The sequence below is a fragment of the Plectropomus leopardus genome, chromosome 2, assembly GCF_026936395.1.
Source record: "Plectropomus leopardus strain MGB_pleo_1.0 chromosome 2, ASM2693639v1, whole genome shotgun sequence".
NCBI classification, from domain to species: domain Eukaryota; kingdom Metazoa; phylum Chordata; class Actinopteri; order Perciformes; family Serranidae; genus Plectropomus; species Plectropomus leopardus.
Genome location: NC_142177.1, coordinates 39,255,128 through 39,269,670, shown reverse-complemented (window position 1 = coordinate 39,269,670; position 14,543 = coordinate 39,255,128). Strand labels below are relative to the sequence as shown.

Sequence of the window (14,543 nt, the reverse complement as noted above, 5' to 3'; positions counted from 1 at the left end):
TGCTAAACATCATGAGGTTTTGAACAGAAGAAAGCTCGGAAAACAACAATCACAGATTGAACCACGAATTTATACACTCGCTCAGAAACCTTCATTCGTAAATCTTCGAACTTCAAAGACAAGGACACACTAAAATCATTCGTCAAAGGATTCCAAACAAAGCACATTGTCTTTATGCTGAACAGCAAAATTTCTTCAATGTGACAGTTAAATATCCTAATAAAATATATTCCTCATAAAGTTAATGGCACAGTATACATAATGAGAAGTTCAGAATTTTTCTGTTGTGCTTGGCATACTCAGATATGACAAAAGGATCACCAAGGCTGTATTAGGTCAGTGTACGTGTTTAAAAAAACAACTTACCAGGAGGAGAAACTTACCAGGATTATCAAAACACAAAATTACAGGTAACAGTCGGAGAAAACAGACTCACCGATGAAAAGAAAGCAGAGGCAGCCTGTTTAGTGTTGACCGTGTTTTGAAAACAAGTAGAGCTCGGCGGCGTTTCAACACCGGAGCTAACAGGATGCAGCTTCAGATGCAAAACCAGGTGTGAAAAAAAGAAGAGTGTGTGTAACCTGAAACACAGCCTTGCTCTCATCCCAACTCGTCACATGGTGTCGCTCTGTCAGTGACCTTATGATGTTTTATGTATCCTTCTGCGTCAGCTGTTTTGGCTCCGGGATGTCGTCATGGTGACGTCAACAAATGCTCATGGTGGGATGGAGCAGCACGTCTTCATGTCCTCATGATGGTTAGGATTAGGGGACAAAGTCACGGATGGTTAGATTTAGGCAAAAGAGGCATATGGTAAAGTGTAGAAAAAAAACACACGCATCCACACGGCAAGCGAACTCCAAAATCCTGCATGAAAGTCAGTTGTTTGTGGGACCCATCCACCTCCCCGCCCGCTGCAAAAACGCACACACGCTTCTTATATTACGCCGTTACCAGCAGCGTCATTACTTGACGCTGTCCTGCGTCCAGCGTTTCATGCACATGAAAATGATTCCATTCAGGCACGTTTTGTGCGTGTTACATGTTGACACTCCCGATGCCATATGGCCAAACGCCACACATATGATAACAAGGCCGCGTCATGCTCGTACATAGAAAGCACTGACAGAACGGCGCTATTCGACGAGTTTGGAGCGAGAACGGGCTGACTCTTCCTAAGCTACTTTGCAGTGGACTTATGCATCTGCATAGTACACCTAAGGTATCCTTCTGCATCTCTTTTTGACGTTTCAGGAAGCCGCTAACGGGATGTCAACACAAGCACATGACGGGATTACACACGTGGTCAAGTTTACACACGTGGCTTTTGACATCAAGCTCGAATGCTGAAAGCACTGACAGAGCGGCGCTATTTAAACAGTTCGGAGCGAGAACGGGCTAAAAAAAGTTTGGCAAACAATTCAGAGACTACGCTCTTGTGCACTGGTGGCACCAGAAACTCGTCCTTGCTGGGGCTTGTTGATGTATTATTCTATGTGTTTTGATTGTCTGTGCTCTCATTTTTAGGGGCCCCACAGTCCTGCTGTATGTGTGAAAATAGTAGGTGAAGTTGCACAATCAATGACGGTGACAAAATTACCATGCAACATTATTTATTCTACATAATAAGGGAATATATTGTGTCATTCACAGACAAATAAATAAGTATCCTAAATAATGGAGTTATAACTATTTGGGAATCACAGAGGTCTAAGTCCCCGTTCAACCTACAAGTAATATGAATAAACTCCAATAACAGACATCTTAGTAGACTTCTCTTCATCTTGAGGCTACTGTGTCAAAAAGGTATTGCGAAAATCATTGTTAGTCATTTTTAGCAGCTGTCATTGGTTCAAAACCATATTTATGAGCACTTAAAGCAATAAAACAATGTTTTATGGGCTGTTACAGAGAGCCCAGGGTGAGTCAGGGTACAGTTTTTATGGTAAAAATGAGGCCACATGCACGTGTGCTTTTGAAAGTCATTTTCAAGTATCATATGCCTGCTACAAACGTAAAACGTAAGGACTAAAAGTGACACGAGCCAACAAACAATCAACACAAACAGGAAATGCATTTGAAAAGTTACATTCGGTGACCTGTTTAAACCAGGTCTGAATCGAGCTCCTTTGCTTGTTTTGGAATTTTAGTGTAGGGACCATTTTCATGTTCGGGCTCTGGGGTCCTTTCCTGGCTGCCAGCTGGTACACAGCACTGCTAGGAGGACAGCATTCAAAATTTTATGTAAGCACAACCAAGGTTTTATCACGTACAAGTATTTTCAGCAAAGTTTACTTCAAGTTTTAAGTACTTGTTATCATGGAGCTAATTTTCAATGCCATTATACTGTTACTGTTGGGTAATCTATTTCTAATCATCTATAAATTATAATATGAAAAAGAACAGTTGACTTTTTTCACATTGTTGTCAATACTTCCATCTATATACTGGATACATAGATGAAAAAATAACAATAAGACAAAAAAGACATCAAACACTTTGTGGAGTCTCTGAAACAGTCTGGCTGAGGAGTGCTGCTTCACATACGTAGGTTTGAAAAACAGCTGCTCTTTTTGGATTCAAGGACAACAATAACCAAAAAAGGAGGGAGAGGTTTAATTCTTTTGTCAATAAGTCAAAACCAAAACTCCAAAGCACTATATTTAGCAAAAGTTAAAAAGCCTTTAATACATGGGCTTGACACCTGAGCGTTTTAACTCACAATCTTCATCAGGGCAGATGAATGAAGCCCGTTTATTAAATCCTTTTTAACTTTTGCTAAACATTGTGCTGTGGAGTTTTTAAGGTTTGACGTATTGAAAAAAGAAATAACAAGTCTAACCTCTCCCTCCTTTTTTGGTCAGTTTGTATAGTCTGTTGAGCGATTGTCCAGATTTCATTTTATATTTCAAATCCTACAGGATAGTTTGTTCCCAGAATGCTGCGGGGTGTGGGTCAGGTTTGGGTAAGCTTCAAATTATCACAGGTTTTGGGCCGGTGGGTCATCAAGTGACAAAGCAGCATTCTGAGTAAGTTATTAATGACTTACAGAAACGTTTAGCTATAATCCACCTTCCACCTTCTCTTTGTCTGTCTCTTTTCTGTCACCCGCAGTGAGCAGCTTGATCAGCGCAACTGCACTTTGAGTTTCTGTTATACATTTTTGAACAGTAAAATTTTGACGTTACAATGTCCAGTTAAAATATTTCTTTGATAATATGAAGGCCTAAAGCCAGGTCCTACCAGCTAGAAACTAAGCGTCTGTCTCAATGGTGTAGTTTTGGGCTTGCGCAGGTATTTGGGGTATATGCATCTTTTTTTTTTTCTTACTGATAACAGTATACCCACCTATCAGCCAAAAAAACATTGTGTGAGCCATTGCATCCTGGAACGTCAACAACAGATGCAAAGGGATACCTAAAACTTAATGTGGCGACACGAAAGTCCACCGACAAAGTGGCAATAGTGTCAACTTGGGATGAGAACATTTTGAAACAAACCACCGCACCTATCAGCTGAACGTCCCTGCAAATAAACCATAACCTGCGGACTTAAGGTTCATACCTAACCTTTTGATCACTGAGCAAACTGGTGCGATTTCCTTTGAAAGCATGGGGTTAAAAAGCAATGAGCAACTTTAAATCAGCTTGGGGAAAATGTTGTGTAGATTTTTTTTTTTTTAGATATTTAAAATTGTGTTATGGAGTTATTAGCATTTTTAAGCTTTTTTTTCTCCAGGTCATTTCTTTTTCTTTCTGTCTTTCTTTCTTTCTGTCTGTCTTTCATTTCCCATGTTTTGTTTGTTTTACTAATTTTCAGGTAATTTTCTCGTGCCCTAATTTCTTGCTAATTTTGGGGTCACTTCTTAAGTGACTTATTGCCTTCTTCTACACTTCTGAAAGAAATCAAACCAATTTGCGATGCCTAACTTAATCGACATGTAAAATTAGTCACTCCTTTTGCTTTGTGTTTCCTGTGCTGAAGGAGAGTGAGAAGAAAATTAAAGCTTCTTTCAACTTGGAAACTAGAACCAGAACTTCAACGAGAACTCAGAGAATTCGACCAGCTGTTTTCATGTGATCCAGATCAGTTGATTCTCCACATTTAAACGTTTTTGTCTGTGTGCCTTTGCCTGTGTGTGTCATTTAGAGCTGAGGAAGGCAGAGGAGTGTAAGAGCGAGGAGGCGTGGCAGGAAGGAGAGGAGTCGAGCTCGGAACTGGAGGACCAGGAGGAGCACAGACAGAACAGCGAAGCTGAACAGGAGGAGGTTGACGAGGAGGAGGAGGAGGAGGAGGAGGAGGAGGAGGAAGACGAGAAGGAAGAGGGAGAGCACACGCAGGACGACACCCACGACCACATGCCGGTATTTACATCTGTGTGTGTGTGTGTGTGCGTGTGTGTGTGTGTGCGTGTGTGTGTGTGTGTGTGTGTGTGTGTGTGTGTGTGTGTGTGAGAGAGTGTGTGTCAGCACCCCCTTTCCCTTCTACCACCACAAAAATATCTGTGGAAAACACTGAATGCTCAAAATAAAAGCTCCAAATCTGAGCCAGCATCACAGCTATTTTTTACATGCCTCAACAATTTTATTCAAACCTTTGTGAAAAGATGCTGGTCTGATATTCCAGGGCCAAACCAGTCCCAAAAGGAGCCTGCCAAATCCTAGAGAGACTGGATAACACAACAGTTTTTTGCCCCTCGCTCCAAATAAAGTGTGTTTCTGTATCACTTTAAATATTATTGTAATGTAGCTGAAATAGCTATCATAACATGACAGCAGGGAGGGAGGAAAATGATCCAGAGTGCTTTGAGCCAGTATCAACACCGCATGTTTTTCAGAGATATTTCACAACGTATCAATTGTTAATTTAACATGACAGTCCTGGGTGCTGACGGCAGAACAAATCCCCATTATCCATTGTAGTTATTTTATGTCTCTATTTGCCCTCATATCGGGTTATCATGAAATTCCATTTCAGTATGAGTGTTCCTCTTCAGTATGTTTTTATTTTATCTCTGTGTCTGAGCACAGACTTGCAGAGCAGCTAGAACAGACTGAAGGTTTTGTCAGACATTGAGGGGGTTTCCCTTAACCCTCAAACTGAAATTGTGAATATAAGATAATATGCCTAATATGCCTGTTGCAGCTGCTGCAGCAACATTGGGTTCTTTAAAGAAACAAAAGAAGAAACAAAAAAAAGGAAAAACAAGGAAATGACCTGGAAAAAGTGCTTACAAATTATAATAATCCTGTAATTTTATAAATACAGTTCTTTCCTAGCCTTTTTTCTTTTTTTCCCTAAACATTTTCCCCTAATTTTCCATATCTACTGATTTCTAGCAGTTTGTGGAATATTTCTCACTAAGTTGCTCACTGCGTTTTTTCCCAAGTTTCTGAAAGAAACTGCACCAGAGTGCTCTGGATTCACAGGTTAAAATATTTGCGAAAGATGTCTTAAAGCAGCACAAGAACAGTGATGTCGATCCAGGTTTTAAAGGGTTAATGAACAGACTGTCGTGATTCAGTGCGCTGGAAAGAGCTGCTTTGCCCATCACTCATATATATGTTAAATCCCACAGCAGCTGCACGGGGAGGAAAACAAACAATGCCCTTTATCTCTGAATTATTGGAGTTTATTGTAACAGTAAAGGAGGTCAAAAAGTCACTGTGTACTTGATGGATTCTTTGTGATGTTTTATTTAACCCCGCGTTTTAAATTGTAATGCTTAAAGCTCATAAAATCTTTCTATCATATAAACATTACAATGCTTTGGTGCTCTGTTTGATGTGTTTTTGTTCGTGATGTGTGAAGTGTTTTGATCGACTCTGCTCTTCCATTGTAGTCGACTACAGATGTCTGTTAGACTTTGTTTGACTCTTGAGAAAGACTCTCAGAAAATATCAAAAAAATATTTTGAATTCCAGCCTTCTCCTGTCGTCCTTATGTGAGCTAAAAGTTTGCATTTCCATATTAGCATAATCTGGGGCAGTTTTACTGAACATTTGAATATCTGTGGTAAATATTTGTGTTTGTGTTCCTGACTTTGGTCTTTTCTTCTGTTTTTTTTTTGTTTTTGTTCAGGATGACAGCCGCCTATCATCAGAGATGGACTCCGTTCACCCATGAGAGGTGAGTGTTTCTATATGAATATCGGGTTGTGTGTCTTTCAGTCCCGAACAAACAGGCCCCCTCCCTTTGGGTCTGGGAGCGTTTTGTAATAGGATCAGGACTGTCACGGGCCAGCTCCCTCCTCCCGGGGTCAGGGGGCGACCCAACTGACGATCAACAACAGTCGAGTTAAATACAAGCAAAACACAAAAAACTATTTCAGTTTCAGTTTCAGTTTCTTTATTGTCATTTCAATCTCACCTCACAGTGCGGACCAGAACGGTATTTCGTTGCAGTTGGCTCGTCATAATGCAGGAGAAAAACAGCAGCAAGGATGTTGTGCAGATAAAAACAGCGAGTATTTACATAAAAAGTACACACATAAATAGGAGTCACAAGAAACTACATATAAAAGTACTACGTAGGATATAAATTATTATTGCATATGTGTATTTTTTACAAAAAATGTATACTTTACAAGTTCGGGTTACTTTATTTGTGCCTGTAGGCAGATTTATTTTGCAGTATAAAGTGAAAGGCATCCATTTGACAGTTTTCAGACACCACTGACAACATGCAGGATACAAACATGACAAAAGATAAAAGATACAGGAAAAAACATAAACGGATACAACAATGAAAATGCCCCAGTGTTAAAAAAAAATGGTAAATTTGTAATAAATACCAATAAACAGATACAGATATTGAAGTACAACACATCACTAACAGCAAAGATGTGTAAATTCATACTAATAATTATAAAAAGAAGCAGTAATCTTTTCTAAAAAAATAAACTAACTCAAAGTTATTACCAAACCCATTCTCTCCTTTGCTCACCCGTTTGCACCACCCATCCTCCTTTAATTTATTATTATTATTATTTAATTAATTGGTTAATGAATATCTTTATTTTCTATTTCTTTTTTTCTTTCTCTCCCACCCTTCTCAACCATAATCTTCACAGTGACTGCCAGTGCAACACACACACACACACACACACACACACACACACACACACACACACACACACACACACACACACACACACACACACACACACACACACACTGATATTATGACCGAAAAACAAAGGTCTGGCTCTGTATCCACTCTTATTGTCTCCTGTGTTGTTTCGTGTTGTTTTGTCAGTGTGTACGTTGACTAGCAATTTGAAAATTGGAAAAAAATTAAAGATAAAATACTCTGAACTACACTCTAAACTACTACTACTACTATTATTATTATTAATAAAATAATAATAATTTAATTACAAACTTTATTTACGGAGCACTTTATACATGGGATGCAGCTCAAAGGGCTTCATAATAAATGTGTAACACAAAAAGAAAAAAGACAACAAGATTAGACATTCAAAAGACAAGCGCTGATGAACAAGATATAAAAGTCAAAGTAAAAAGTACAGAGACCAGTAAAAATAGTAAAAAAATAAGAGAACTGATATAAAATAATAACTACAAGAATAACATTACCTGAAAGCCAGACTCAATAAAACGTTTTTCGGCTGTCGTTTAAAAACGTTCACAGAGCCCGCTTCTCTTATAGCTTTTAGAAGGACTTTGCATAATTTTGGAGCGTAGTTAACAAAAGCTGCGCTGCCTATTTTCTTGTTTGCATATTTGTGTGTGTTTAAAAAAAAACAGGAGCAGAGGATCTACTGTATGTGTTCAGAAAAGTGCGAGTGCAGTAAATTGAACCGAGTTTAGACTGACGTTTATTATCCTTCAAAGAAAACTCTGTAGGAACCATTTGGTTAAAGCCCTGTTGTAAAAACTTTAGCCTCCTGGTTGCTATAACAAGGTCTCGAGGAGGCAAAGTATAAATGTTGAGTCCAGATTTATGTCAGACAGGTTTGAAATTGTAGTGGACCGCTCCATCATGGAGCTCTGTGTCAACAAAACAAAACACGCTGCGCTTCATGGACATTTGAAGGCCCCATTCATGTCTCTGCATTAGTGTGGATTTTAACTAGGGATGCTTGCAGCTTTTCTTTTATATACTCATTTTTATTCTGCTATTTATTATTGACTTGCATTGTTTTTGTCCTTTCTGGAAAACAGAATATTTCTTTGTGTACGAAAAAGACACATTAAGAAAATCTGAAGCTTAAGGGGACAAATGAGGCCGAAATCAGCCACGATCTCTTACAATATAAACCCGACTCCAAGAATGGAGAAATATCTTACAAATATTTTGTATTAGTCATGTTTATATCGCTCTTTCCTCGCTATTCATGTTTATCCTGATGGTCAAGGCTACAAAATGGCATCTTTTTCAAAGTCTCTCATTCAGATTTTTGGGCTACTGTTAGTTTTGGTACCAATCCTTTACAAACGGTTATTTACAGGACGTGTAGATGCTGATTTAACATGTCACACATATCAACACAAAAACAAAACTAAACAAAAACAGTGTGGTTCTTTATTTGTTGGTCATGTCCTGCACCCCTTTACTGCTTTTATCACTAGATACATCTGTTATCACATTACTGAGTTGTTTCCCACTGTATTATTTTAAGAATAAATATTGTAAGACAATTTGTTTTCTCTGCTGATCAAATCAAATGAGAGTGACTGAGCCTGAGAGGTTACAATCAAAATATGCTCCCAAAAAAGTCTAAGTATGCAAAAAAGGTCAAAATTAATCGTATTGAACAAGATGGTTCTGCTTTTCCAAGACGTGCAGTTCTGTGAGTAACACACACACGCACACACGCACACACACACACACGCGCACACACACACACACACACACACACACACACACGCGCACACACACACACACACACACATTAACATACAACATATTGAACATACGAACAAACACCCACACACTCAAACTCAAATATCTACAAATTCACATTATTATTTACAGAAAAAAGAGGAAGATAAACGAGGAAAAAAATAAATATTAAGTAATCAAATAAAAAACAGTAATCTTCATGCCTGTACCTCGTTACAATTCACTTCACAGATTAACTTCACAGATTATTGTACAAAACCTTTTCCACATTTTCTCCTTTAATTATAACCCCTTTTTAATCACTGAACATTTTTAAAATATTTCCTGGTAGGTTATTTTTAGCTCTAAACATTATTTTTGTCGTATTGCTCTTCTTTGGAAAATAGAAAGTGAATGTAATGATTTTTTTGTAGTTGTCGCCCCAAACCTCTGCGCAGTCATTTAAATATAGTCAAACTATTGAACAGTAGAGCGCGTGGAGGGATTTCGAAACGTGCCATGTTAATGCTGCGGTCCACTGTACTCTGAACTCTGGGAAAAAAATTACCTCCAACTCAGAAAAGTGTAATTGAACAGCCAAACTTGGGCAAGATCCACGGAGACCGAGTCAGTCAAATTGACGTTACAGCAGTATGGCAGCGCACACGGTGAACAGTAAACACAATGAACTGTTTAATGTTTACTTTCATGTAGTTTTTGTGTTGTGAAACATGCTTTAACAGCACGTCCTGGCATTTCCATTCAGCTGATTGGTGTTTGATAAAAGTCTTTGCGAGCATGTAGTAAGTAAGTCAAACTGTATTTAAATAGCACCTTTTGAAACCTTGGTTACAAAGGGCTGTGCAAAAAAAAAAAAAAAACACTACGACAAAAAATCACAATCAGAGAAAAAAAGGCACAAAGAAAAGCAATAAGCAGTATCAGAACTCAAAATAGAGCACATGAATTACACATAAAAACACTTCAAACGGTTAGGCACTCAAAGGCCTGAATAGAGTTTGCTGCAGTCGATGCATTTACTTTCAGCAGGCTCGACTATTGTAATGGTGTCTCTACAGGTGTCAGTAAAAAAATCAGACGGCTGCAGCTTATCCAAAATGCTGCTGCCAGAGTCCTTACTAACGCCAAGACAGTGGAGCACCATCGCCGGTCCTTCAATCACTGCACTGACTTCCTGTGTGTCAAAGGACAGATTTTAAAATACTGTTTTATATAAATAATATACAATAATAATAATAATAACTTTATTTATATAGCACCTTTAAAAACAGTTGTTCACAAGGAAATAATAAAAATAAAGGATTCAAACTAAATAAAACAGGTAGATCACAAAAAAGGCAGGTAAAGATATTAGAATTGAAAAATAAAAGATTAAATGCAATAAAAGACGACAACAATTATATAAGTGGTATAAGAAGACGACACACATCAAACAAAGAAGAATAAAAACAGATGAATTAGAGATAAATGAAGGAGTACATAAAACATAAATAGATGGTAAGAACAGGACATAAGAAGGAGGACGGGGTACAGATAAATAGAGTAAGAGCAGCAAAATGAATACAGAACGAGATAAAAAATGAAAAAATGAATAAGTAGATTAGTCATCTGGGACATGTTTGCTCTGTGTTCCCAGGATCAAAACCAGGCACGGCAAAGCAGCTTTTAGTTTTTAAGGCCCTCACCTGTGGAGCAAAGTCCCTGAATACCTGAAGTCTGCTGAAACTGTTAACTCGCTAAAATCAGAGCACAACTAGCAGTCCCTATTCAGAGAACATGAGCGGTCTAACAGAGGTGTGCAGCAATAGTTAATAGTTATATTCTGGTGCAAGATTATTTGAAGTCTTGAGGTGGATCCTAAATTTGATGGGTAGCCAGTGAAGTGATATTGAAAGCGGGGCGATTAGGCAGCTGTGCGAGGTCATGCTGAGTAGTCTCAGCAGAGTTTTGGACGAACTGTAATCTAGTAACTGCATCTTGGTTAAGGCAGGAATGAAGAGAGTTTCCTGCAGGCGTTCATGTTTTCCGGAGCAGATGCACTGGAACGTCTTTGGATCAGAAGCCAGAAAAAACAACACAAAATTAGCGACTTCCTACTGGGAACGCAGCGTTAGTATCACCCAGATTCAGCTTCTGTGTGTGAGGCTGAAACCAAAATGATAGCTTGTTACAGTGAGGGTATGCATCAGCCTGCACTCTTATTACTGAATTAGATGTTTAAGAGACACACACTTTGGCGCGGTCATTCTCATGACTGAAAACAGATTTTCCTGATTAAAGGAAACATTGTTGCTGTTCAGTTTTTCTGATGTGATTTTATAATAATTTCAGCACCACAACTGGATATTTATGTTGAGTGTACACATGGAGAAGCAGCGGTCTTAGAAGATGAGACCCCCCAAAAAAAGAACAGAAAACAAATACACATGTTTCCATGAGGATTTGAAATGTATACGTGTGTGTGTGCGTGCGTGTGTGCATGCGTGCGTGCGTGCGTGCGTGCGTGCGTGCGTGCGTGCGTGCGTGTGTGTGTGTGTGCGTGCGTGTGTGTTTTTTGGCTGAATGCCCGCGCACTAACTCTAACCACAAGCCCGACCCGATGAAGATACCAATAGAGACTGAAACTTGTCTTTTGCCATTATCTGTGATCTGTCTTTCAATCTTTCAAAAACTCTTACATCTGGATTTGAACCCAGACAGAGATTCTGATTCCCTGAAACAAGCAGGGACCTAATCAGCTAAACAAACCAGCTGGTATTTAAGTCATGTCTGAAACAAATGTTTATTTTTGTAATTGACCCGGCCAGCTTGTGTTTGAAATGTGCTCAGGTATCAGTGAAAAAAATGACCTCAGTGTTTATGAAGCAGGACGTTATCCGTGTGTTTCTGCGTATCTGTTCATCTCAGCTAAACAAAGAAAACCCCAACTTGGCCTCTGTGTTTCAGCACAGTATCACAAGTCCCTCAACAATATGCATCAAAGTCCAGAATAAACTTGATCACATCTCTCAAGACAAATTTGTCTGTTCTTCTCCGAGGTCGAGGCCGTTCTGAGAAGTCCTGCTGCTTTTATTGCGTTCAAGACTGAAAAATTATTGTACTGATTATTAAGCTTTTACATGGGAAACACAAGGTCAAGTTGTCAGAAAGAAATTAATTTTAGTTAGTCTTTGACATTAAATGTTCATTTCTTAACTAATCGTGTCAAGTAAAAGTGATTAAATCAGTATGTCAAGAAAAAACGTGAAATGTTGGTGCAGATGAATCAGACGTAATATGAATAATAAAAACATAATATGCATTAACTTCACATTGACAATTTTAATAAAGTAAATAAATTCATAATAACAAATCCAATCCTCGAAACAAAACCACAGTCAACACGTTGCGTGGTTCACTTTGTGAAAAGGTGAGTTGAGTTGAGACGTGTCTGTATAAACGGCAGGACTGTGAACGCTGCAGAAGTTTTCGGCTGGCTTTGTCAGTGGACTCTCATGTCTACATAGCAGGTGTCTTTCTGCGTCTGCTGCTGATGTTGCGGGATCAGCGTTGTGTAGTTCGCACGGTTGCAAATTCAATGTTGTGTCTTTGCTGGAGGTTTGTGGACTTTGTAATGTGTACTTTTGGACATACTTAAATTTTAGGGGAGAAAATAATCCTAAAAATGTTTAAAAAATTTAATATAATTTTAAAAATTGAAAAATATAATTTGGCAGTACCCCCCTCGCCTTAACTCTGAGGACTCACCCAGAGTTAATGGACAGTATGTTAATTGGAAAATAAATTAGGACAGAAAGAGCGAAGTTGACAGTTGAAGACATGTTGACAGATGGCACACAACACAACAAAAACATTCTGCTTCTTTAATTTTGGCTCATTTCCTGCTCGTCCCTAATAGTCTCTTCACTTTAGTTTTCCATCACATGAGTGAGTTGTTTTCCGTTGTATTACTTCAAAAGTAAATATTCTGGAACAAATTATTTTCAAACACTGTAAAAAGAAACTATTTGGTTCAACTTAAAAAAGTTCTATGTCCCGGCTGCCTTCAATTTTTAGTTGACTGAATTTGAGAAGACAATTTGAGGTGATTTTGTAATGATTCAGCTTGTCTTCTCAAATTCAGTCAACTTAAGCATGTAAAGCAGCCTGGACATTTCACTGTTTTTAAGTTAAAGCAAATTGTGTCTTTTTACAGTGGGATCATAATAAAATGAGAATGACTGAGCCTGAGAGGTTTTACTGATTAAAAACATCTTAAATACAATCTTGGTCCAAGTCAAGGGATTGGAATTAATCATCAGGAAATTTGCAATTTGTGCAGGCGGAGGTCAAAAAGTTATGAAAATAACACACACAGAAACACACACACACACACACAATATTCAGAAGTTGATTGGAAAAGCATTACAGCTTTAACGACAGTCAAAGGTCTGGTTTTGATTGAGCTCAGACTGTCCCGATGTTTCAGTAGAAATACAGATTTACACCTCAGTTTCTGCAGCTGACAGGCCAGAGACAAAATGAAGAGTCCCGGAGGGCGATGCGAGCAAAGGCAGAAGAGGAGGTAAGACTGTAGTAACGGGAGAGGAAAACTGCAAGGGCTTAATTTTCTCCCCAAGAAGTAGGAAAAAAGAAGAAGAAGTGGATCCCAATATTTACTGTTTTGTGTTTGAGAAACTACAGAAACAGAAAAGAAAAATTGTACACAAAGTAAATATTCAGACATTCTCCTTGTTAAAGAAGCATTCGCCATCAGCAGATATAAACTGTCTCTGATCGGTAGGTCGAAAAGCTTTTAGAAACTGAAATCAGGGTTCCTACAGCTTAAGGCAAGTTAGATTTAAGACTTTTTTAATGCCACGGGGAATTAAGTTTAAGGCAGATTTTCTAATAACTGAAATTGAGCAAGGACAATTTTGTTTTGCGGGAATGTTTATTGTAACAAAATCATTATTTTTTTACTTCTTGTCCGGATAAGAATTGTTGGAAAAATCAGCACATCGAAGACAGTGCACATATTATATTATAATAAAGGTATCTATTTGGTTTACTACCAGCAGTGAAAGATATCTGGCATTTCCGGCCTGTTTTCTTGACTGTTTTATGTTTCTCAGTCTGCATGTGAGATTCCACTGCTTGGATTCCCATCACAATGAATTTAAGAAAAGCAATGTATTAAATTATTTCACACAAAAAAAGATGTGTGTATTAGCATTTTTATGACTTTTGAAAGATTCATTTAAGTCAATGTAATAACAGTTAAAGCCTTATGTTTAGATAAATTAATTCAATGCCTTTTAAAACGTTAAGGATCCGCAGGAACCTTGTGAAATTTGTGTAACTTTACTGTTCTATAAATATCATGTGATCTTTTTTCATCTTAAGAGATTGTATCTGAAAAGCAGGGATGTCATATTGAATCTGTGCCTGCTTCTCTTTCAGTCATTGAGAAATGGATTCAACCAGCTGCTCACGGATCATACTTTCTGCTTTTAATTCAACATCTTTCCAGGAAGGGAGGCCCATATTTTGGGAACAAATGTTCGGGGTGCATGTTTCAGCCACGAGGGGATTTTCAGATCAGACATGAACATTAGTTTAATGTGTCTGTCAACTGAAAACTGAGCTCCAGTTTTGGAGGTGGTTATAGTCAAGTAAACATCAGTTTAAAGTGT

The 14,543-nt window shown here is 38.2% G+C and overlaps 1 protein-coding gene across 5 annotated transcripts in view; it reads left to right on the top strand.

Moving 5' to 3' along the window:
- raly (RALY heterogeneous nuclear ribonucleoprotein) overlaps positions 1-14,543 on the top strand; it is a 152,522-nt gene that overhangs the window by 121,603 nt on the left and 16,376 nt on the right. For all 5 annotated transcript variants that reach the window (XM_088070578.1, XM_088070593.1, XM_088070571.1 and 2 more), the window contains 2 exons: positions 4,150-4,364; positions 6,082-6,129. In XM_088070578.1, coding sequence (XP_087926704.1) covers positions 4,150-4,364; positions 6,082-6,126 — 260 coding nt within the window. In that variant the 3' untranslated portion in view covers positions 6,127-6,129. The remainder of the gene's footprint in view (positions 1-4,149; positions 4,365-6,081; positions 6,130-14,543) is intronic.